The sequence below is a fragment of the Hipposideros armiger genome, unplaced genomic scaffold, assembly GCF_001890085.2.
Source record: "Hipposideros armiger isolate ML-2016 unplaced genomic scaffold, ASM189008v1 scaffold_213, whole genome shotgun sequence".
NCBI classification, from domain to species: domain Eukaryota; kingdom Metazoa; phylum Chordata; class Mammalia; order Chiroptera; family Hipposideridae; genus Hipposideros; species Hipposideros armiger.
This window is the reverse complement of record NW_017731563.1, coordinates 2,116,326-2,137,941: the sequence shown is the minus strand read 5'-3', so window position 1 is coordinate 2,137,941 and position 21,616 is coordinate 2,116,326. Positions and strand designations below refer to the sequence as shown.

Below are 21,616 nucleotides of genomic sequence, written 5' to 3'. Positions count from 1 at the left end.
ATTCTTAAAATTCAACTTTACTTTGAAGCCCAATATACAAAACAGATAAAAGTGTGGAGCTGTCTGGCTTAAGGTGGAGGAGGAAGGATGTAGAGTCTGTCTCCATGCCCCAAGCAGTTCCCAAGACCCTTTCGTGGAACACTGGTTACTCTGTGGCACACAGTTTGAAAACCACTTGAATAGATAACCGTAAAGTTCTTTTGAACACAAAACCTAAAAATCTTAATTTCAAATACTGCATCCTTAGGCATTCTGTGACACCATGGGAAGACAGAATATTCTAGTCACTTTGCTCAAAGATATTTGTTTGGACTGATGGTCTTTTGCAGAGTTGGTGACGGTTTCAGTTAAGAACTGCAAGTGGGCGCTGGCAGAGTGGCGCATTGGTCAGGAGTTGGCTTGGGATGCCAGCTCTGAGCAGCAGGGCCCCGGTTCGGATCCCACATGAGGGTCAGTGACGCTGTGCTCTCTACAGCTAAAATGGTGAACAACAGCTCGACCTGAAGCTGGGCTGCCGTGAGTCGCCGGCGATGGCGTAGGCTGCAGTGGGGTTGGCCAGCAGCTGACGTGAGCTTTTGTGAGCTGCCGTGAGCGACCGTCCAGTGGCCGGTGAATGACTGCCTCACCCGGGAAGAGCACAATGATAATACCAACATGGGCCAGTGAAGCGACGTCCTCCACAACTAGACTGAAAAACAAAAGGACAGCAACTTGTCTGTTCCCCTCCCCCAATTCCCCAATAAATCTTTAAAAATAATAATAATAATAATAAAGAAATGCAAGTGGGATCCCTCTGAGGACATAACCAAGGATGGGTGTAAGGATATGGAAAGCCCAAGCCTTTCAAGGCGCTTGGATGCCTCTGAACTAACTGCTATAATAAATGTTACCAGCCCAGCGGACCCCTCCCAGGAGACAAACTGTTCAATTCTGAATCTGTATGTTTTCTCTAAATAGTTCTAAAAGTACTAAACTGGACTATTTATTAGAGTTTTACATCAATCAAGGTAGCACCACTTCATCCTTAGTAAAATTTGGTACTAATATCTTCTGGATCCCTATACTTAAACTTGGTCAATGAATAACCAGACAAAAAATATTAGGGAGAGTTAGGGTCTCTCATACTCATTCTAGAAAGATCAACTGACAGAGACCTCCAGGGAAGGGAACTTCTCTTGTAAGCACCCATGTGCAAGTCAGCTCCATTCTCTCTTCACACTCCACAGGCGTTTATAACTCCCAGCTTGCTGCAGTGCTTGGAAGAGGTTATACAACTGTTATGATGCAATGTTCAAGGCAGACGGCTCCCCATAACTCAGAGGCCAAGACAAATAGGAATATATTAATAGCAGCCATAACATAAAGATAAATTATTTTCAGTATCTGGGAGGTGAGGGGATCAGCAGATGGAAAGACTGTTAAGCATTTAGGCACCAAAACAAAGGAGTTTCACAAATAGGGGAGAAAGCAGTAGAAAGATGGAGAGAAGAAAGACTGAACTCCTTTGAAAACAATGTAACATTTGAACCAATTATGTGGTTATGGGCATTGCCAGACAAAAAGGAAAAGACATTCCCCTAAACCCCCTTGCTCTGTCATTTGGGTGGCATGTACTGCCCAAGGGGCAAAGCATTGCTTTAGTCCTAGAAGAGAGATCATACCAGGAAACATTTCCTTTTCTTTGTTTGGATAGCTGGCCAGAAGGCAGTAAACAAACAAAATAAAACCCCCACAGTCTGAATTCAGTAAAACATCACAGCACCTTTCTTTGGAGAATGGCAAGAAAGAATTAGAAAGCTAATTTTCTCCTTTTTTTTTTTTAACCTGAAGTAAAAGAATCACTTTGCAGTTTTAGTTTTTCTTTTGAGACATGGCAGGGAACACATTAATATCAATATTGTTTAAATCTTAGGAATTAACATCAAAAATTAAATGTCCTCCAAAGCATATGTCATTTGTACACAGTGTTCAGAAATCAACTAATATTTGTCAGACACGAGGTAAAACAGAGCCTCATGCAGAGCAGTGAAGACTTCCGGCACCTGCAACTCCCTCCACATCCATTTCATCAGCCTTACCAGCTCTGAGACGTTCTCCCTTCATTCATTCCTAGCCAGCACCACTGTTACAGTTCAGGCCCTCTCCTTGCCTTTCCTCTTGCTAGTGTCATCATCTAACAAGAATTTGTACCTAACTGAGCAACTGTCTCAAGTCTCACTCCCCAACTCCCATTGATCTATTTTTCATGCTGAATCCAACATCATCATTCTAAAACACAGATGTGATCATGCCACCCCCATGTCTGAGAACTTCCGAGGCTCCCTGTTGCCTCCAGGATAATCCAAAAGCTTTCTCCGAGCCTAGAAGTACTTCACCAGCTTGTCTACCCATCTTTTCAGCCTTATCTCCTGCTCATCCTCCTCTTTCCCTCAATCAACATGCAAAGCCTCCAACTCTCGCCTCCCCTGACCATTGAACATAGACATTTACACTTGCTTCCCTCAGTTCCTACCCTTCTCTTCCATCTTATAGGGCTAGGGTGGGCAAACTTTTGAGACAGAAGAGCCACCAGGGGTCAGCAAACTGTGGCTCGTGAGCCACATGCAGCTCTTTGGGGATGTGCAAGTGCTCTGAAGTAAAATTGAAAAAGAAAATAAAACTATCATAGTTTCATTTATAACATTTTTAAAGGATATTATTCACATAATGGTGACTATGTAAAAATATATTTATGGCTCTCGAATAATTTTTAAATTGTTGTGAGGGACATGATTGGCTCTTCCAGGGGTCGGCAAACTTTTGAGACAGAACGTACCCAAAGAGCCACAGGTGGCTCGCAAGCCAGTTTGCCGACCCCTGCTATAGGGCATTAAAAATACCAGCTCCTTTATGAAACTTCCCAACTAGGCAGTTGGTTTTCTGGTCTTTCAAAGCATCTGCACATATGTCTACTAGTAGAGTAATCATTTGTTCTGTTGTTGTTTCCAATAACTGCCTTCCATCCTCAGTTATCTTAAGGAGAGGGGAATTATGTCTCTGTGTGCCTTTGTGTACCCAGCACAGAGCAGGTCTTGTAAATAACTAGTAAATGGCTGATAAATGCATGAAACAAAGAATTCAGGTGTTTACAAACTAAGTGAGAAAGGAAGTCGAGATATGTGAAGCTAAATATTTAACAATAGAGATCAGTAATAGCTGAACTCAACCAATAAAAGAAATATGAGAGGCAATCAACAAGTGTCATAACAAGCCAGAGGCTGGTATTTTGGGACAGGGTTCCTCCAAGAGAAGGTACTTGAGTCTTCAGTGAGTAAAGAGGGTTTGAATCAGAAGACAAAAGACAGCAACTGCCTTTCAGGAGGCTGGAATGTAAGAGAAAAAAGGAAAGCAGGAAGGCTCAACCCCCTAGTTTGGAGGCTAAAAAAACCCAATTCTACAGCCACTTTTTGGAGGCCCGGTATAAACTAGTCCTCAATGAGAAAATGCTGGCTCCCCACATTCTGCAGAAAGTGCAGAGCTAGGAAGGGAAAAGGAGACCGCCACATTCACTGCTAGAGGCCCGAAGGTTCCCCTCAATGCCCTTGCCTCTCGCCTACCAGATGCCGACCTTGCAGGTATCAGACAGCTCTGCCCCAGCTCTGCTGACACACCACTGCCTGGAATCAGCTCTCACAAATGCTGCGTGGAACATGGAACCACAGAACAGATTCCCATACAGCTGGAGACCATTTCTCCACTCTGACTCTAAGGAGGAAGTAACTATTCCCACCAAAAAAGAGCCCCTCCCCTTCACTACACTCACAGAAACATGAATCCCACAAGGAGACGCAGAGAGCTCAGGGTAGACAAACTGGATGCTGCCGTATTTGTAGCAGATACTAGAAGGAAGCTGAGCTTGCCTTCCATAGAAATCAGCGCTTAGAGACTACACTCTGACGAGTGCATAACTGAAGTCCAAGACTAAGTAAGATGCATTAAAGAAAGAAGCTGACATTGCAGAGCAGCCCAAATAAGAACGTTGCAGGACGTTCAGAGGAGGCCCAGGCTGGGCCAGCTCAAAGACCAGATCCAGGGCCACACTGGCTAAGGGTGTGGACCAACTCCTCAGAGGACTGGATGGGCAGTACCATGCTTCAGCCTTCCTAACGCACTGCATGGCAGCTCATCTACTAAAGGACACAGAGATCTCCTAACAGGTCAGGCATGCAGACACTCCCAACAGACCTTTCGTTCATCTTAATCAAGTCCTGAGATAAAAACCACACATCAGAGACTGCTACTGATCGGCCAGTGTCCACTGGCACATGTCCCACATGGCTGCTCAGAATAAACAATACATTTCACCTCTTCCAACAGACTAAATTCTGGCTGTTGGGCTGGGAAGATAAGTGATGAGTGCAGGTTGCTCTCAGCTCACCTTCTTTCCTCCTGTTGCCTGGACTGTGAACATAGTAGGGAGCCATCTTGGGCCACGCAGGTGAAGACAATGGTCTAGGCATGGAGGAGCCACAAGACAGAAGGGACCTGGGTGTCTGACTCTGGGAAAGTCTGGGTTGCTTGAAAGAGAATTAAATGCCTGCCTCCATTTCACTCACTGTTATTTGGGGTTTCTTTTCTAGCCGCGGAATCTGCATTCCCATCTAAGGATATCACATGCAAATACTGGCCCAGGCGGATCCTGCCCGAAGGTCACAGCCAAGATTCCCTGGCCCTAAGTGGGAAGCCAGGAAAGCAACCCTTTATGGAATATCCTCACACCAAGCCTTCTGTTTGCTTGGGCAGGCTACATCTCACTCTGGTACTGTACTCACAGTGCAGTAAGTAAAGAGACCTCAGAAAATATATCTTTATTGATTAAAAGTCAATGTACTTTGAGCCAAGAGAAGAAAACTCAAGCTCAAAATCTGTCCAGTTCCAAAATATGACACCTCATACAATTCCTGGGCTGGATATGATGTACAGGATTTGGCAATTGCTTACTTCAGCCCCCTCACTTAATCGAGCAAGATAAAGCTAGTTGGAGGACAAAGTCAGCTTTCCCAGTTCTCAGGCCAGTGCTCTTTCCAAGGCACCATATTGCCATTTTAAAGTATTCACATTCTAAACGAAGACTAGTCAGCAGTGAAACATCGTAACAGGAGACTGATGTTATAAAGAAGACATTGGGTGGATATGTGTTATTACATGTTGCTTATCTTTTTTCTTAGCTGTTAGCCATGGGCTGAGCCACGTTTCTTTAGAAAGACACAATTTGTTAAACCGGATTTACTGAGCCACTGAAAGCAGACATCTGAGAAGCATTGCCGTGACCTCTCCCAGCTGACTTTTCCTGAAACATTTACTAAAAAATCCAGCTGCACTTGCACCTCACACCTCTGCCTGCTCTCCTGGAGCTGCATTCCTGACATTTACAGCAGGCTGAGGACATTGTGAGGAGAGGAAAGCAGCGTTCTCAGTTAGCCCAAAGGAGGAAGCGCTCACTTGGCAGGTGGCAGCTTCTCCTGGGGAAATCCTGGAGGCTCGTTGCTCCTGTCAGCTACTATAATGTGCCCATAAATTTCATTTGACAGAAAACAGGTTGTCAATGGAGTAGAAAGTAACAAAATCCCCAAATGTAAATGCATCCCTGCCAGAATTCAGCCTGTCCTTTGCGCAATGACATTGAAGATACAGGAAGGAAATCACCCACACGTTGTACCCCGACTGTGGCACATGCCCTCTGGGGCTTTCCTAGTAGGGAGATTGGGGGCCACAGAATGGGGAGTGGGTTCTGCAAGTCCCTCCAAAGCACTCAGCATTCAGAAGTACAGAATCCTGAATGTACCATGTCACCAGATAGGTTTGTCAGCTTGATCGTTTATTTTCAATGGCCGACCCAGAACCAGTTAATAATTTCTGGGGCTCAGTGTAAATGCAAGGCTCTCTGTTCAAAATTTATCCAGAATCTCAAGATGAGGGCAACATAACATTAAATCAAGCTCAGAGCCCTTCTAAGCAGAGAACTGTACAAGTGGCTCATGCATGAAGCCAGCCCTGAGTAGAGCCCACCTTCTGTAACATTTGTTTTGTACACCAGGTTGGAGGGTTCATTTATTAGGCACTCTAGCTCTAGATGCAAGCTGCCTGTAGACAAAATTCTAACGCCTCTGTCTGTAACTTGGGTGACCCTGAGCAAGTCATTTAACTCTCTGAGCCTCGGCTTCCTTGGCTGTAAGATAGAAATGACGACATGGGAAATGATATAAACAAACCTCCTGATATACAGTGAATGCTCTTTCAGCTTTTATCAGCTATTATTTATTCTTACCTAGTACAAAGCCAGTTGATTAAGAAATGTACTGAAAAGTCAGTGATTAGGGAGCATTTTTTAACTCAGTATCTAGGAATAATTTTACTACTGGGGAAAAATAGTCAATGTGTGGCTATTTCTATATTTACCATAGAACCTATTCTGTGAAGGACTTGTGTATGGCTCCAAGAAGTCAGTTCCTGGCCACTGAGTAGAAGTTACTGGTAGTCAAACGCGGGTTTCATATAAGGAAAACTTTCTAACACACCATCTGTTGACAGAATCCAATGAGTTCTCCATCTTCAAGGGCATTCTGAAAGGCTGAACAACCATCTTGTCAAGATGCAGAGTATTTATGTAGTAGGCAGATGGCATTCAAATTCTCTTCCATTCCTGAGATGCTGTAGAGTCAGTGTAGTTTCAATGCTTCTATTCCATAATTACAATGTCTAATTTTATTCCCTCCATGGCCTTCCACCAAATAACCCCTTCTGTTTTCCGTTCTTTCCCATTCAACCATTTTGTTCTAGCCAAGTGTGCTTATATAGACTTGGGAAGCTGTAAAGCATCTTCTCCTTTTTCTATTGTATTCGCTGTTGCCTGAAGTAACCCACCTTCTCCCATTCCCCAGTGCCTTCTGTTTTTATTCCTTCATTCTCAAGTTAACTCCACAGAGATCTATTTCCGGAAACCTATCCTGATGAAATAATTTGGGAAGGGAGGTACTAGAGCAAATGGTGCAGAGCACAGGTTTGGAGACAAAGAGTCCTAGACACCCATTCCAGCTCTCCCACCTTCCACGAGTTACCCTGGGCAACTAACTCAATCTTCCTGGCCCTCATTATTTTATGTGAAAAATCTGTATAATATTAGTACCTATTTCACAGAGTTATTCTGATATTTAAATGATGGGAGGCATGTGAAGTGCTTAGCATGATATCTGACACAATGAAATTTAGCAATTATTTATATGGATGTCCACCAAAGAGCATTTGCTATGGGATCCTGTTCCTGTCTACTCATCAGCTTCCAAGAGAAGTAGTGTGTGTGTGTGTGTGTGTGTGTGTGTGTGTGTGTGTGTGTGTGTGTGTAAGAGCGAGCGAGAGAGAGAGAGAGAGAGAGAGAGAGAGAGAGAGTAGCTCTCTAAGAATTGTATACCTTTTTATGTTTGTCTTCAATACTGTTTTCTAGATTGCCTGCCATGTTGATGACGAATGCTATACAGTAAGAAACATTAAAAAAATTTAACAAATGGTCCCTTTTTACAGAAAGTTAAAAAACATGAGAGATAAATAGAAACATAAAATCATCTACTGATATCTTAAGAATACTATTAAGTGATGCGTACTTCATATTAAATACTATTTAACATATTATGACACTAAAAACTGAATCAATCTGTGAGCAAATCAAATGAGCGCTATAGTTAACAATCTCCCCTCACAAAAATAATATGGTATATTATAGGCCATCCCGATTCCATTTCTCATCCTCAAGCATCTCTACCTCTACTTCTCCCCTTCTTCTTCTCTACCAAGCCATCCATCCCACACCATTCCAGGGCATTTAAAGACACATAGTTTGGAGCCAAAGCAGCGACTCAGGGTGATACCAGTTTGGCTTCTACTTTTTTCCCCTTTAATAGCATCCTCAGAAATCCCATCTGTCAGTGGAGAGTGATAAATTTTACTCCCTCGTTAGATAATGTTTAAGGGAGGGTTAAATTTTTTTTTAAATTAAGGACTTGGGACCACTGGTTTGGTTGGTTTCAGTTTATTTGTGTGTCTGTCGGAGAGCTAGATTAGGAAAGAAAACCCAACATTATGGCAAGGGAAAAGCTCTATCTTGTTTTACCATAATTGTTTTACTCACATTTAAATTTGAGTACTGTATTTTTAAAATCAGATTTATCATATATTATGTCATGTTCTCTGTCCATGCCAGCTTTCGGTCAAACTAAACTGAGTTTTCTTCCCAAATTAGTTGAGCGTATTAAGCTGGAGGGACCAAATTAGCTCTGTAATGTCGGATACCGTCTTGCACAATGCCCGTGCTGGCAAGCATTTCAACTGATGGATCAAATGTTTGTCCACAGCCATGAACTTCATTGTTCCTCACTCCTTCACTTTTACCCCAACTGCCTCTCCACATTCTAATTTCCTTTCTCCTAGTAGTGGTGTTCTGGAGCCAACTTGTACCAGCTTGTGAGAGAAGATTGTTAAATTTTCAGAAATTATGTGAACCAATTGTTAAACATAAGCCAATATTAACATTAAATTATGAAAACTTTCAATTAAATAAATTACATCAAAAACAAAAGGAAGAAATACTCAAAAATTCATCACTTCCTAGCTAGTTTACTACATTTTACCATTATCTGTGTTCTTGGGAGTAATTTAGGTCCATTGCCTCTGTGTGGTGGAAATACTACCCAGTACGTGTGTGCTACTGTGCATCTGTCCCCAAGTCCACCTTCCCAACAGGGAAGAGCTCATGTTGTTATTTGAAATCAATCATAGTGAGTGTATTGACAGCAGGGAAATCAGCAAACACGACACACAAGCCCCTGATGTGTTGTGCTAATTGTTTAGACCAGGGGTCTGCAAACTCTGGCCAGTAGTGGCCCATTTCTATATGACCCTTGAGGTAAGAATGGTTTTTCTATTTTCAGGGGTGTGAAAAATATTCAGAACCTTACTTTGGTGGGGACATCAGTATTCTGTCATGTCAGTTTAGAAGGCAACCTGTGGTTTTTCTCATTTGTCCCCCTGGCTCCCTAGCCAGGACATGAGCCTCCAGCAAGCCCTTCCTGCCTCCTTCTACCTCCTTACTGAGGATGAGTCTGGCAGTAAGACTCAACTGACAACTGAACGTGATGGAACACAACCTCACTACCAGAGTCACATCAGCTCCACAGACCCCAACAATGGTCAAGATATGTTTTAATGAGTTAATGAGTAGAAGCATTAAATAAGCCCCCCCCAAAAAAACCAAAAAACCAAAACACCCACAAATCAACCCAATCATCACATCAGGATGGTAAGTAGACATTTGGCAATTATCCAGGTAACTGCATCAGTGTAAGTAGCCACACCACCCTTTTTTTCCTCCCTGAAAAATCTATTTGGCATCTTAATGATTGACTTTGCCCAAATGATCCGGGTAATTACAAATCTAACTGTGTCCTTTTTTCTTAAGTGTGGTAACTCACCTCTGTGTCATTCTGAAACCCATACTTACGAGTTCTTGAAGGAGCTGCCCTCACTTGAAGACCAACCTAAGCAGCAACTGAATTCAGTTAGATGTTTACCAAGAAGGCCACAATGAAACTTCGAAGCTGAAAACCAGCAGAATCAAACACTTTAGTTTCTCTACTCTCTACCTTTGCCCCTGTGTGCCCAGGCTTCTGCTGATACCAGCATCAGGGTCCTGCTTTCCCGTCTCATTGAGGCCCTTGGTGCGATCTCTTGCCCCTTACAGATTACCCTGTTGCCAGCCCTACTGTTGCCTTCATTGCAACCAGAATCATCTTTCTGAAACTTAGATGTCACTTCTCTCTGTAAAAACCTCCACTGGGCCCCATTGCCCAGAGAATAAACTCCAAATTCCCAAAGTCCAAGCCAGGTCCCAGAAGCCTCCTAGCATCTAGCTCCAGCTTCTCTTTCCACAGTTCTATCCTTAATGAGCAGGCACTTCTAAATCAGTGGTTCCCAGACATTGATGTACATTAAAATCACCTGGGAGCTTCTAAAAAATCCCAATGCCCAGGTCACATCCCATATCAATCAAATCAGAGTGTCTTACCTGGTGAAGCCAGTATCTGGCAGCTTAGGTAATATCAAAACTACAGTGGTGGGGCTAGACAAGTGGCGCGATGGTTAAGAACTGGCTTGGGACGCCAGAGGGCCCCGGTTCGGATCCCACGTATGAGGGCCAGTGACACTGCCCTCCACAGCTAAGATGCTGAACAACAGCTCAACCTGGAGCTGGGCTGCCGTGAGTCACTGGCGACGGCGTAGGCTGCAGCCCCTGTGGCAGTGGGTTGCCATGGGCTACCGTATGTAGCCAGCAGCCAGTGTGAGCGGCCAGCAGCTGCAGTGAGCGGCCGTCCAGAAGCCGGCGGCTGATCTGCCTCGCCCAGGAAGAGCGCAATGATGGTGCCAACTTGGGCCAGTGAAGCAACGTCCTCCACAACTAGACTGAAGAACAAAACAACAGCAACTTGTCTGTTCCCCTTCCCCCAATTCCCCAGCACTGTTCCCACTCCCCCAATTCCCCAATAAAAAAAAAATCTTAAAAAAAAAAAAACTACAGTGGTATTTTTGGCTACCCAGATTGCCTGGAGGACTGGAAACTGGTCTTAGAACTTTTTTTCCAAATGTGTTGTTATAATAAATACATGGTACAATAATTTGTTTTAGTGTATCTCTACCATTAAACTTTAAGCTCCTGGAAGGCAGGGTCTGTATTTAATTTTTTTGTAATGCTGGTGATATTTAGGTAGTATTCGGCATCTAAGAGACACCCAGCAAATGTTTGTCAAATAAAATAACAAATGAATGAATAAGTAAATAAATGAAGTATAACAAGCAGGAGACTGAACTAGAGTCACTTTTTTAAAAAAGATTTTATTGGGGAATTGGGGGAGGGGAACAGACAAGTTGCTGTCCTTTTGTTGTTCAGTCTAGTTGTGGAGGACATCGCTTCACTGGTCCATGTTGGTATTATTATTGCGCTCTTCCCGGGTGAGGCGGTCGCTTGCTTGCCAATGGACGGCTGCTCACGGCAGCTCACGAAAGCTCACACCCGCTGCCAGCCAGCTCCACTGCAGCCTACCCCATCGCTGGTGACTCAACGGCAGCCCAGCTCCAGGTTGAGCTGTTGTTCAGCATCTTAGTTGTAGAGGGCAGTGTCACTGGCCCTCATATGTGGGATCCGAACCTCTGGCGTCCCAAGCCAGCTCTTAACCAACGCGCCACTCGGCCAGTCCCATGTCTTTTTAATAAAGGGAATTATTTTAAAGTATGGAACACCCCATTTTCCATAGAATTGATCAAAATAGGCCTTGAAAATGATCATGGAAAGAGCGTTGCCTGGAAATCAGGAGACTCGAAGTCTAGTCCTGTTCTGCCTCTACCAGAAACAATTTCGGTCATTTGTTTTTATGAGTGCTTAATATGTTTAAGGTGCTTTACTTGTATTTTCTTATTTAATCCTCAACAATACTCCTACAAAATTAGTAACCTCATTCCATAGAGAAGGGAACTGAGGTTTACACAGGATAGGTAAATTGCCCAAGTTCCCACACTAGCTGAGCCAGATTTGAACCCAGGAAGCTTGTCCTTGGCACAGAGGCTGCCACCCAGCTGTCCTATTCTTCATCCTGGCTGCTGTTAGAATCACTTTGAGGAGATTTACCAGGACCCAGCCTCAGAGTTTGATTAACTAGCCTGGGTAAGCCCTGGTCATTGGTACTTGTTTTTCAATGACTTCCAGCTCTTCTGATGTGTGGCCAAGGTTGAGAGCTTCTGCCCTCTGCTCCTTCTACCCTCAGCGGGTATGCCTGCACTAAAGCCACATACAAAGGTGGCTGAAACCACTTATCTTAGTGATAATTCAAGTTTGAATCCTTTGGCTGTATCCCTGCCCCTCTCTCCAATATCACGCGCAGATGAAGAGGGGCCCCTGGAATCTCCAAATGTGGACTCCCAACCAGCCTCCTCCTGGGTCTTTCAGCCTGCACTAAAGAAAAATTGGGGCTGTGAGAAGCTAACATTATAACTTACTCTGTGGGCCACAGTGAAGGAAATAAATGCGGTATAGCTCCTTACGAAGAGTAAGGAGGAATAAACGTGTTCCAATGAGTACACCTTGTTGGCCCTCCCTGAGGATGCTCTTTCAGCCCTGGAGAAAGGGACAAGGAGCACAGGTGATTCCACTGACTGGTAAAATAGCCCTGTCATAGACTTCCATGGTCTTCTCTGCCTGCCTCAGGCTGAAGTATGGAGATACAGAAAATCCAGTCTGTCCCCTTGGGAAGGGAAACCCCAAGGAGAAGCATAAGGGAGGGCTGAGCCAATGGAAACAACTGGTGGTTCAAATATGTACTATTCGCACAAGTAAATCCTTGGGCCGAGACCTGGTAGTCCCTGGGGAAGGAGGGTCTGTCAGTCTTCTGTGCTCCAAGGCCAATGGGGATCAAGGGGGCTTCCGGATGATGTGTGTGGAACTATTCAGACAAGCCTCTGGCTCCTCTCTAAGGCAAAAAGCTCAAACCAACCAAGAGAAGTCTTATGATCTAAGGATGACCAGGGCCCAGCCTCTATTCTTGGGGCCATTCTACCCAGGTCTGGGCACAAAGACGGGATATACAATGCCTTTGTTTTATTTGACAATTCATTTAAAGAAACTAAAACCTCTCTGTGCCTCTGCCGTGTGTTCCATAGCATCCTACGCTTTTCAGGTAGCACCAGCCCTGCATGTGCCCATTTTTCCAGTTAGACTCTAAACTGCAAGAGGTCATGGCATGCCTCTCTTGTTCATTGTGGTATCCTCAGCTCCTAGCCCAACGCCTGTCCCTTCATAACAGCTTGATATTCATTGAGTGAACAAATGGTTAAATGTGAAGGTTATCTGACAAATGAATGCAACAACACTGGCTACCTTCTTCCTGGGCAAGTGGCGAGACAGGAGCTGCTCTGCTTATGACAGGACTCTCCCAGTTTAGACTGCACATGGTTACGTGGGTTAAATAAAGATGTTTGCTTTTCTGACAGTTTCTTGTGTTCTTATAAAGCCAACATACTTCTTAATTCTTATGCTCAATAATTCTTAATAACAAAACCAAACTATGGCTTTAGTGTTTGCAGTTCGTTAAAAATGTATTAATACCAAAGGCCATCAGAGGCAGCAACAGCGACTGAGCCAGGCTGGCTGGAGTCATGGTCGCTGCTCCTAGAGTCTCCCTAACAGCAATGAAGGTCAAAGCCCTGGAGAAGGCCGTTTATTACCAGCAGGAAATGTAGAAAACACCCTGCCCTTTCATCTTCACATTACCTCAAGGGAAACAAAAGGCAGTGCAATCATCTTATTTGTCTGCAGAGGAAGCAGAGCCTCCTTTACACTCAGACTCTGATTTTAAAGCCTCATATCTTATGATTACATCAAAACATTTAAAGTGTTTTAAAGAGCTCTTTCAGCAATGCTCACAACAGTCACAAAAATAAACGTTATTATCCCCTTAGTACAGATAAGGAAAACTGGTCTGGTTTCTCCATGATTCCTTTCATAATCACAGAAATGGGGGAAATCCTAGGGATGATGCCTTGTAATCCACAGGGCTACTTCCACTGCCATTCTGCCTGACCCCTGGAGACAGAAGTGCAGACCCTGAAAGCGCCTGATTCCTGCTGCACATCACATCTCTGTAGGTCCGTATTTGTATTTTTATATAGTGCTCCCTGTCCCAAGGTGCCCAAGGACACAGAAATAAGTTAGGGGCCTGGCAATGGTGACAATGTAAAACATTAAGAATCACAACCATTAGTAAACTAAAAAATGGGGAGCAGTAATTCTGCACTTTGCATTAGTACATAAGTGCCTTCATAAACGATAAAGTACTAATTTTTGTTCTGGAAGTTAAGTATAATTCCCTTTTCCAGCATGCAAATCTTGCTGTTATCGAGAGCAATGGTCAATGATTAAACACTCCTAGAGCACTTCATATGTATTATATTATTTGACAACCCAAAGAGGTAGGCAGTATTATTGTCACTGTTTTGTAGATGAAGAAACTGAGGCCCAGAGTTTTACAGAACCCCGCCCCCCTCAAGGTTACATAGCTGGGGGGGGGGGAGGCCAAGGTTTAGACCTGGGTCTCTAACTCCAAAGCTCGTGCTCTTAATCTTTACTCGTATGCTACATTGTCTCCAAAACACAAAGACATTGTGCCACTGAGACTAGAATCAATTCTCTATAGTTTAGAGAGATTGAAGGAATCCCAAATCCCAGAAAAATCAGTCAGCTAAAGTTACTGAGGAATATTTCTGGTCATTAAGGTATCCCCTAAGCATGAGACCAAAAACTATCAGGGTCTTAAATGACACTGGAGTAGAAATACAGGTCAGATCCAATTACAGTGGATCTTAAGGGGCATCCAAGCTCTTTTTGTGTCCTGGAATTTTATGGTATTAAACATCGCCTTCTCTGACTACTAGAGGGCTCACTGGTCTTCCTACCCTTTCTCCAAATTCTGGTACTTGTCTATACATCACAATTTAACCCTTGGTTATATATTATCTTTTATTGTTCACCATTTTTTTTGTTCATGCATGCTGATCTTTGTCTCCTCAACGAGATTTTACATTCCCTAAAACTACAATGTAAGCTTCATACTTTGTCACCCTTTCCAATCTCTTGTGTGCTTACAATGTGCACAAATGGGTGCCTACTGAGCACAAGGAAGGCCCCCAGTATAAGTTATTTATTGACTTGTTTGAATAATAGACTGGGGTCAGCAAACTTTTTCTATAAAGGACCAGATAGTAGACATTTTAGGCAGCACAGGTCATCCGGTTTTTGTTGCAGCTACTGAGCTCTGTTGATGTAGGGTGAAAGCAGCCATAGACAATACAATGAACATGACTGTGCTCCAATAAAACTTTATTTACAACTCAGGCAGAGGGCCAGATTTGTAGTTTGTCAACCCAATAGGGTCTGTTTATGATAGGCTTGAGGGACTAGGCTGGGAAATGTTCTCAACTCTCAGCATTATGGCAGCAGATTCCACACCGTCCCTCAGGCCTCAAGCCCATGTTTAGAGTCCTAGCTGCTGACCAAGCCAAGTGCTTTTCCAAAACCTCTCTCCTTGGACTTAAGTTTAGTTCAGCACAGTATTTTGCAGTTCATTTTCCTCTGGGGCTTCATATATCAGTTTAAAAAGAGAAAAAAATCAATCACAAAGTTAAAAGCTGACATGGTAAGTTGTAACAACAATAAGTAATTAGAATATTTTTCAAATGCACTCCACCGAGTCCCTTGTTGCATTATAGCCAATTCCGTTACCACCCCCCTACATTAGCCTCTGACCCATTAGTCGAGAGAGTGTCTCGGAAAACTGAGGCCGGATGGAATGATATCTGTAAAGCTCTCTCGGGGAGTGTCTCAGGTGACTGGGACCTATTGGAATGATAATAGTTATCTCCCCTGGGAGGACACAGTAACAGTGTCTTGGGGCTATGTGGAGGAAGTGTGAAGGCACAGGATGTGTTGGAACACAAAGGGAATGCTAATGGAAAAGGTCTTAAGGCACACATAAGTCACCGGTTACAAATTGATTGACAGCAGTAAAACAGTTTCACTTCTTTTCAAATTTCTCAATAAAAGCCATGCGCTGACCCGATTCTGGGCTCACTCAGTCTTCTCTGGCTGAGTCCCTTGGTCTCGCTCTTAATCTTACTTTTGTCTCTTGCTCTTATTCAATCTGCGTCGCCCCTTAAGAGAAACCTGTTTGCCCTTGCCACGCTGGACGTGACAGTCCCTGACACTTTTTCCAGGCTGCTTTTTGTGGATTGCCATGTAAATCATCCTAGACGGTGTGAAAAAACATTTCACCTGGATTAAAAATCTGCAGCGAGCTCATCACCCTGGCAGGAGGCTGTCTAAAGGGTGGCAAGGATACACATTCGTCCTCCCAAAGCAAATGCTTTCCTTTGAGAATGAGAGAACAAATGAAAGAAAGAAAAAACAAACAAACAACAACAACAAAAAACCCTTTCTCTTAATCAAAGTATTCAGCCCTCAGTTTTGATATAACATTTAAAAAGTCCTTAATGGGCTGCTACTTTGATCTAATTTCAATACACGTTAAGATTGTTCATTATTGTTTCTGGGCTTATCTACATGCTTGTAAAGAGAGCTGATTTGATATAAACAGAGGTGGTTCAATAGAGAACCACAAAATTTGGAATTGGGAAGCACCCTTCTAATTCAATCCCTTTATCCCACAGAGAAGTGAAGTGACTTGCCTAAACTGTGTACACTCTGCTCAAATCAAATAATCATAAGGCCATCCTTATGTGACCTTAGTGCTCCTACGATGGGCCAGCCAGCTCCGCACACACCTCGTTAATGTAAGAGGCAACTCAAATGACCCGTTCTCAGGGACAATCTACTAACAAGCCACCCCACACCCCTGCTCTGCCCCAGGACAAAACTCCTTTATATGAAATCAGCCATATTAAATTACAACTTTCTCAATTACGCGACACAGAGCCGCCTGTGTTTTTAGAGATATGGCTGATACTGTCTACACAACTTCCACTGTCCCTTCCACAGCACACTTGGAAAACAGGATTTGTCTTCTCCTGTCTCAGCTCACCTTTCCCCATCTTGCTAACTAGGTACTGAGATGAGTTACCACAGTCAAGCATGTGCATTGTAAGTTTATTATCTCTTCATGTGAAGTGAAAATTCCTTCTTCATGTCTCAGCATGTTCTGGGCATTGGGAAGCAACTAAAAAAAAAGTTAGGACAGAGATCCTCTAGGCCAACCAGGCCTTCCCCTGACTCTTGACAATGCCAGTAACATGAATCAGCTTTATGGGACTGGTAAAGAGAGATCAAAAGAGAATGTGCATGGATAGTGTCCCCACTCCAAAGAGCTGCGCGTACCCCAAGTCCTCTCCAGGTCAGATTAGCTGAGGCTTGATCCAGGCAGCTGCTGGGCCTAGACTGAAAAGTCCTGGACCTTTTTAGTCTCTAGCAAAGGCTCATCCCACAGGCCTTTCCTTCCCCACATCTGCCCCTTCTCATTCTGCTCCACGTCTCTCTGATGATTGTTTCAAATCTTAACCCCTTTGCAAACTTGTGGAACACAGAGCTACATCTCCTATATTATTCCTCCTTCTGTTTTTGATAAATATGTGTCAGCTCACATCCTCTAGCTTATAAAAATACTGGGAATGAACTACCTTGGGAATTAAGGTGTTTCTTGCCACTTATGCAGAGCTTCGTTGAGATCATTTGAGCTTTGACTAGGTGATAGCACATGAAGGGTCCCTTCTGGGCTTCTGTTAGAAATAATGACAACGACGACGATGATGATGATGATGATAGCTTTTTTCATTGCAGACATTTAACAGATTGCAATTTTTTTCACGTATATTTTCTCACTTGATCTCACTTACCCTTTAAAATTGCTAGGGCAGATATTATGATCCCCAAGTTATAGGTGAGGTCACCCATTGAAGGTCACATAGATAAAAAGAGGTTAAACTCGTTTCCCTTTCCACTGTGCTCTGCTGCTTAAAAAAGCAATGAACTCCGCATTGAAAACAGCTGATAACACAGAGCTACAATCTCTTTCTCTCCACTGGGAGAAAGAGGGCATTAATTCTTCACTGCTGTTGTCCCTTAGTGTAAAATACCTAACGAAAAGGGCAATTCATACAGGCAGCACAAGTCATTTTAGAATCACAGACTCTTAGGAGTATCCTGGAAGCTCTTCTTTCCCCTCCATTCCAACACATTTCTATTCCAAGACAAATGCAAAACCTTAGAGGCAATTTACACAGTAAGGAAAAGAGTACTAAGAAAGCACACTATGTGTTTATGTTTTTAGGTGATTATGCCATAAAAAGTCAATTTAGGGACCTGCTGAGTGGCTCAGTTGGTTAAGAGCATGAGCTCTGAGCCACAGGGTCACCAGTTCGATTCCCACATGGGCCAGTGAGCTGCGCCCGAGCTGAGCTGCCGCTGAGCTGGTGAAAGCACGTGCTCTTAGCAGCAAGGTTGCCGGTTCAACACCTGTATGGGATGGTGGGCTGAATCCCCCTCCCCCCAACTAGATTGAACATGGCACCTTGAGCTGAGCAGCTGTGAGCTGCTGACAGGCGGCTGGATGGCTACGTGTGCAACAAGGTTGCCGGTTCGACTCCCCCATGGGATGGTAAACTACGCCCCTCCCCCCCCCCACAACTAGATTGAAAGCAGCAACTGGACTTGGAGCTGAGCTTGCACCCTCCATAACTAAGATTGAAGGACAACAACTTGACTTGGAGTTGATGGATCCTGGAAAAACACAATGTTCCCCTTCCCCAACTCCCCAACACTGTTCCCCTCCCCAATTCCCCAATAAAAATCTTTAAAAATAAAGTCAATTTATATTTGTGTACATACAAACATTAATATATAGCTACAAAACCAAACATTTTTCAGTTCTATTCCTATTTGTAAACAATTTAAATATCCTGTGTTCTTACAGTTACCTTGATTGACTAGATGGTGAATTTTATCTCAGTCTTTACAATGGTATAAAAATCCCAGACCCAGATATTATTATTATTTTTTATCATACTACAAACTTGTTTTAAATTTTGGTATACAACTTTATAATTCCAAGTGTTAGCATGGTATTAAATGTTATCTCATAATGACAATTATAAAATATACATGAACCCCCAAAGTTACCAGTATTTGTTCAAGGTACCATGAGGTAGCTTCTGAAAACACAATGGAAGCATGCCAGCACTGTGGAAGTCAATGGATACTGAAGTTATAAGGATTAAAGAAGAATGTGCCTATTTTACATGGTCTTTTACTAATATAGGGCCTGTAATTTAGTATATTTGAATAAGTGATGACAACCTGACTTTACACAGATTATTCAAGTAGAAAGCAGGTAGGAGTCTATCTATCTTAAACCTAAAAGTTTAGAACTTGAAGAATTTGGGTAAAGAGAATTTTTAAAAAGAGAACAAAGTTATGTATTTTTTTTCTCAGTGTGATTTCTAATTTTCAAGGTATTTTCTTTCTTTTTTTCCTTTACAATATGGAAAGTTAAAAAAAAAAAAAGCTTTCCATTTTTTCCTGTCTTTCTTAGAATGTGAACTCAAAAAGATTAAAACTTGCTATTGTATGCTCTTTTATCCCAACTTGGATTTCAGTATTCTATAAATCATGAGCTTAAAAAAAAAAAGTTGAAATTTAATGAGTAAATTCAACTAACTTATGTTTCAGTTCAATAGAATAAGCATTTACTAAATCTCCATTCAGCACAAGGCCAAGTACTAGGAAGACAACTAGGGTGTACCCATGCTCCCTGAAATCAGAAGTTAGACTTTGCCCATAGGCCCCAAGATTCAGGGATAAATTCCTTTACAAAAGAATTGTTAAAGGTTTATTGAAAGATTTTAACAAAAGTATACCTTCAGTTATGCCAAACTGATAAATGTTCGCCTTTCTCCCAAGGTTTAAACAGCAAATCCCTCATTACAAACTTTCCAAATGCCCACTGACCTCATCAGAAAAGACTTTAAGTATTGAAATCTGTCAAGCTTATGGCAGTGGATACACGTTTTCTAAACTTTTAATTCTCACTTGAATACTCAAAAATTACCATTGGCAACAATAATTGTCTCTTTTTTTTCCCCTGGAAGTGGCAGGAGCACGTTATTTTAAAAAAAATTGTCTGTCAAATACCTGCCTAAATAACCATGGGTTCTCCATCTTTCTTTGAAGTAAAGAGTATTTCATAAAAAAAAAAAATTAAAAAAAAACACACGACACTAATTCAGCTTGCTATTCCAGCAGGGAAGTGTTTTCCTGGAGATAAATGTGGCGCTTCGGTATTCAGCACACGTGCTTTGTGCATACTTCCTATTTTTTTCACACAGAATTTAAAAAGTGTACCAAAGGGTTACTTTACTAAAATTAAAATTTTACGTCTTTATCAAGACTACTTTCAAGTTACACTAGCTTTCACACTTTGGTGCCTGTGCCTTGATTCCTGCTAAGACACCTGCACTTTACCCACCATTATTTTGCACCATTGGTGCAAATGTCAACACAGAGAAAAAGTAAAATAAGTCTGTGTTGTCATGAAAATGGTTTTGACCTGGTAGACCCCTTGAAAGGGTCTCTGGACCCCCTGGAGTTCCAGGACCACACTTGGAGAACTACTGGGTATCAGCGCATGCAGAAATCACAGTTCTTTCCCTTCCGTTATTAATGTTTGAGGCTTATTTATTATTGTAGGCTTGATCACTGAGCGCCAGAGGAAACACACGTCAAGGCGTCGAACACATCCAAGAGACACATCCTATCGCGGGTGCAACTCAAAGGCTCGCCAGGCAGAAAACAGCTGGGGACGAAGGGGGAGGAATTCAGACCACCAGCAAGAGCTTGCGGTTGCCAGTGGCAACGATCGTCAGCGGGAGGGTGCGCGGTCATCGATTAGTAGCGTCTTGCGTCCGTCGCGGAAGGAAAGGGGATGGCTGCAAAAGGAAGGCCTCCCCGGACGTGTGGTCGCCGCGTGTTCTCGGTGGCGAGTCGGCTCGCTCGTTCTGCGATCTATTAGAGTGGCTTCCGAGGGCCCCGGGCTGATGTCGGGGAGGGAGGGAAGATGGCGGCCGTGGCAACGGGCGGCCTCGTGGGGAAGGGGCGCGACATCAGCCTGGCGGCTCTGCAGCGCCACGACCCCTATATCAACCGCATCGTAGACGTGGCCAGCCAGGTGGCTCTGTACACTTTCGGCCATCGGGCCAACGAGTGGGTGCGTGTGGACGCGACGGGCCGTGCAGGCAGGGCTGGGGTGGGAACGCGGTCGTCTGACCCGGGCTCGAGCCCCCGGCGGGGGAGGAGACGCGAGGCCCGGAGGTGGATGGTGGTGGATCGCGGGCTCCGGGCCGAAGCTGCGGAAATTGTACCCCTGGGCCCCGGGGACGCGGGGGAGGGAGGCCGGTCTGTGAAACCACTTGCACCCAGGAAAGACTGAACTATCTAAGATAGCCCACATTGGGAGACCAGACCGGTCAGGGACGGGACCCTGAGGACGGAAGGAGGGGGAGGACATGAGGCCGGAAGACTGATGTGCTCGGAGAAAGTAAAGCGCGATTCTGTTACCGGAAAACGGGGGCTATAAAGGCAAGGACAGGGGACGCGTGAAAGAGGAGAGTTCTGGTTCTGGAACTTCAGTCTCAGATGGGATAAAGAGAAATCGGACTTGACAGAAGGGGAAAATCTGAAGTTGCGAAGTCAGGGATTAATACACCAAGAAAGGAGCCAACATCGGGAAATAAAAGACAAAATGAGGCTGGGCCCTAACACTTAGAAGGAGGCTGACTCTCTTGGAAAGATTATTACACCGCAGCCCACCAAGACCAAACATGAGTTAGGTATTTGAGTCCATTTGGGAGTCGAAGTATTTTAATGCCTTTCTCAAAGGAGAACCCTAATAAACAGCAAAGGAATCATATTTGGCTTCTCTCCGAATTAGAAGCCGGGTAGGAGCCCAAGACACTTGAATCCTGCTGCAGGAATTACTGCGTG

At 43.7% G+C, this 21,616-nt stretch overlaps 2 protein-coding genes across 14 annotated transcripts in view; one reads left to right on the top strand and one right to left on the bottom strand.

The window, feature by feature from the left end:
* CACNA1C (calcium voltage-gated channel subunit alpha1 C) overlaps positions 1-21,616 on the bottom strand; it is a 776,856-nt gene that overhangs the window by 724,648 nt on the left and 30,592 nt on the right. The window lies entirely within an intron of this gene.
* Positions 20,547-21,616, top strand: part of DCP1B (decapping mRNA 1B) — a 53,710-nt gene continuing 52,640 nt past the window's right edge. Inside the window, exon 1 of one of the 2 annotated variants that reach the window (XM_019654084.1) lies at positions 20,547-20,840. In XM_019654084.1, coding sequence (XP_019509629.1) covers positions 20,691-20,840 — 150 coding nt within the window. In that variant the 5' untranslated portion in view covers positions 20,547-20,690. The remainder of the gene's footprint in view (positions 20,841-21,616) is intronic. The other variant, XM_019654083.1, reaches the window with a different exon arrangement.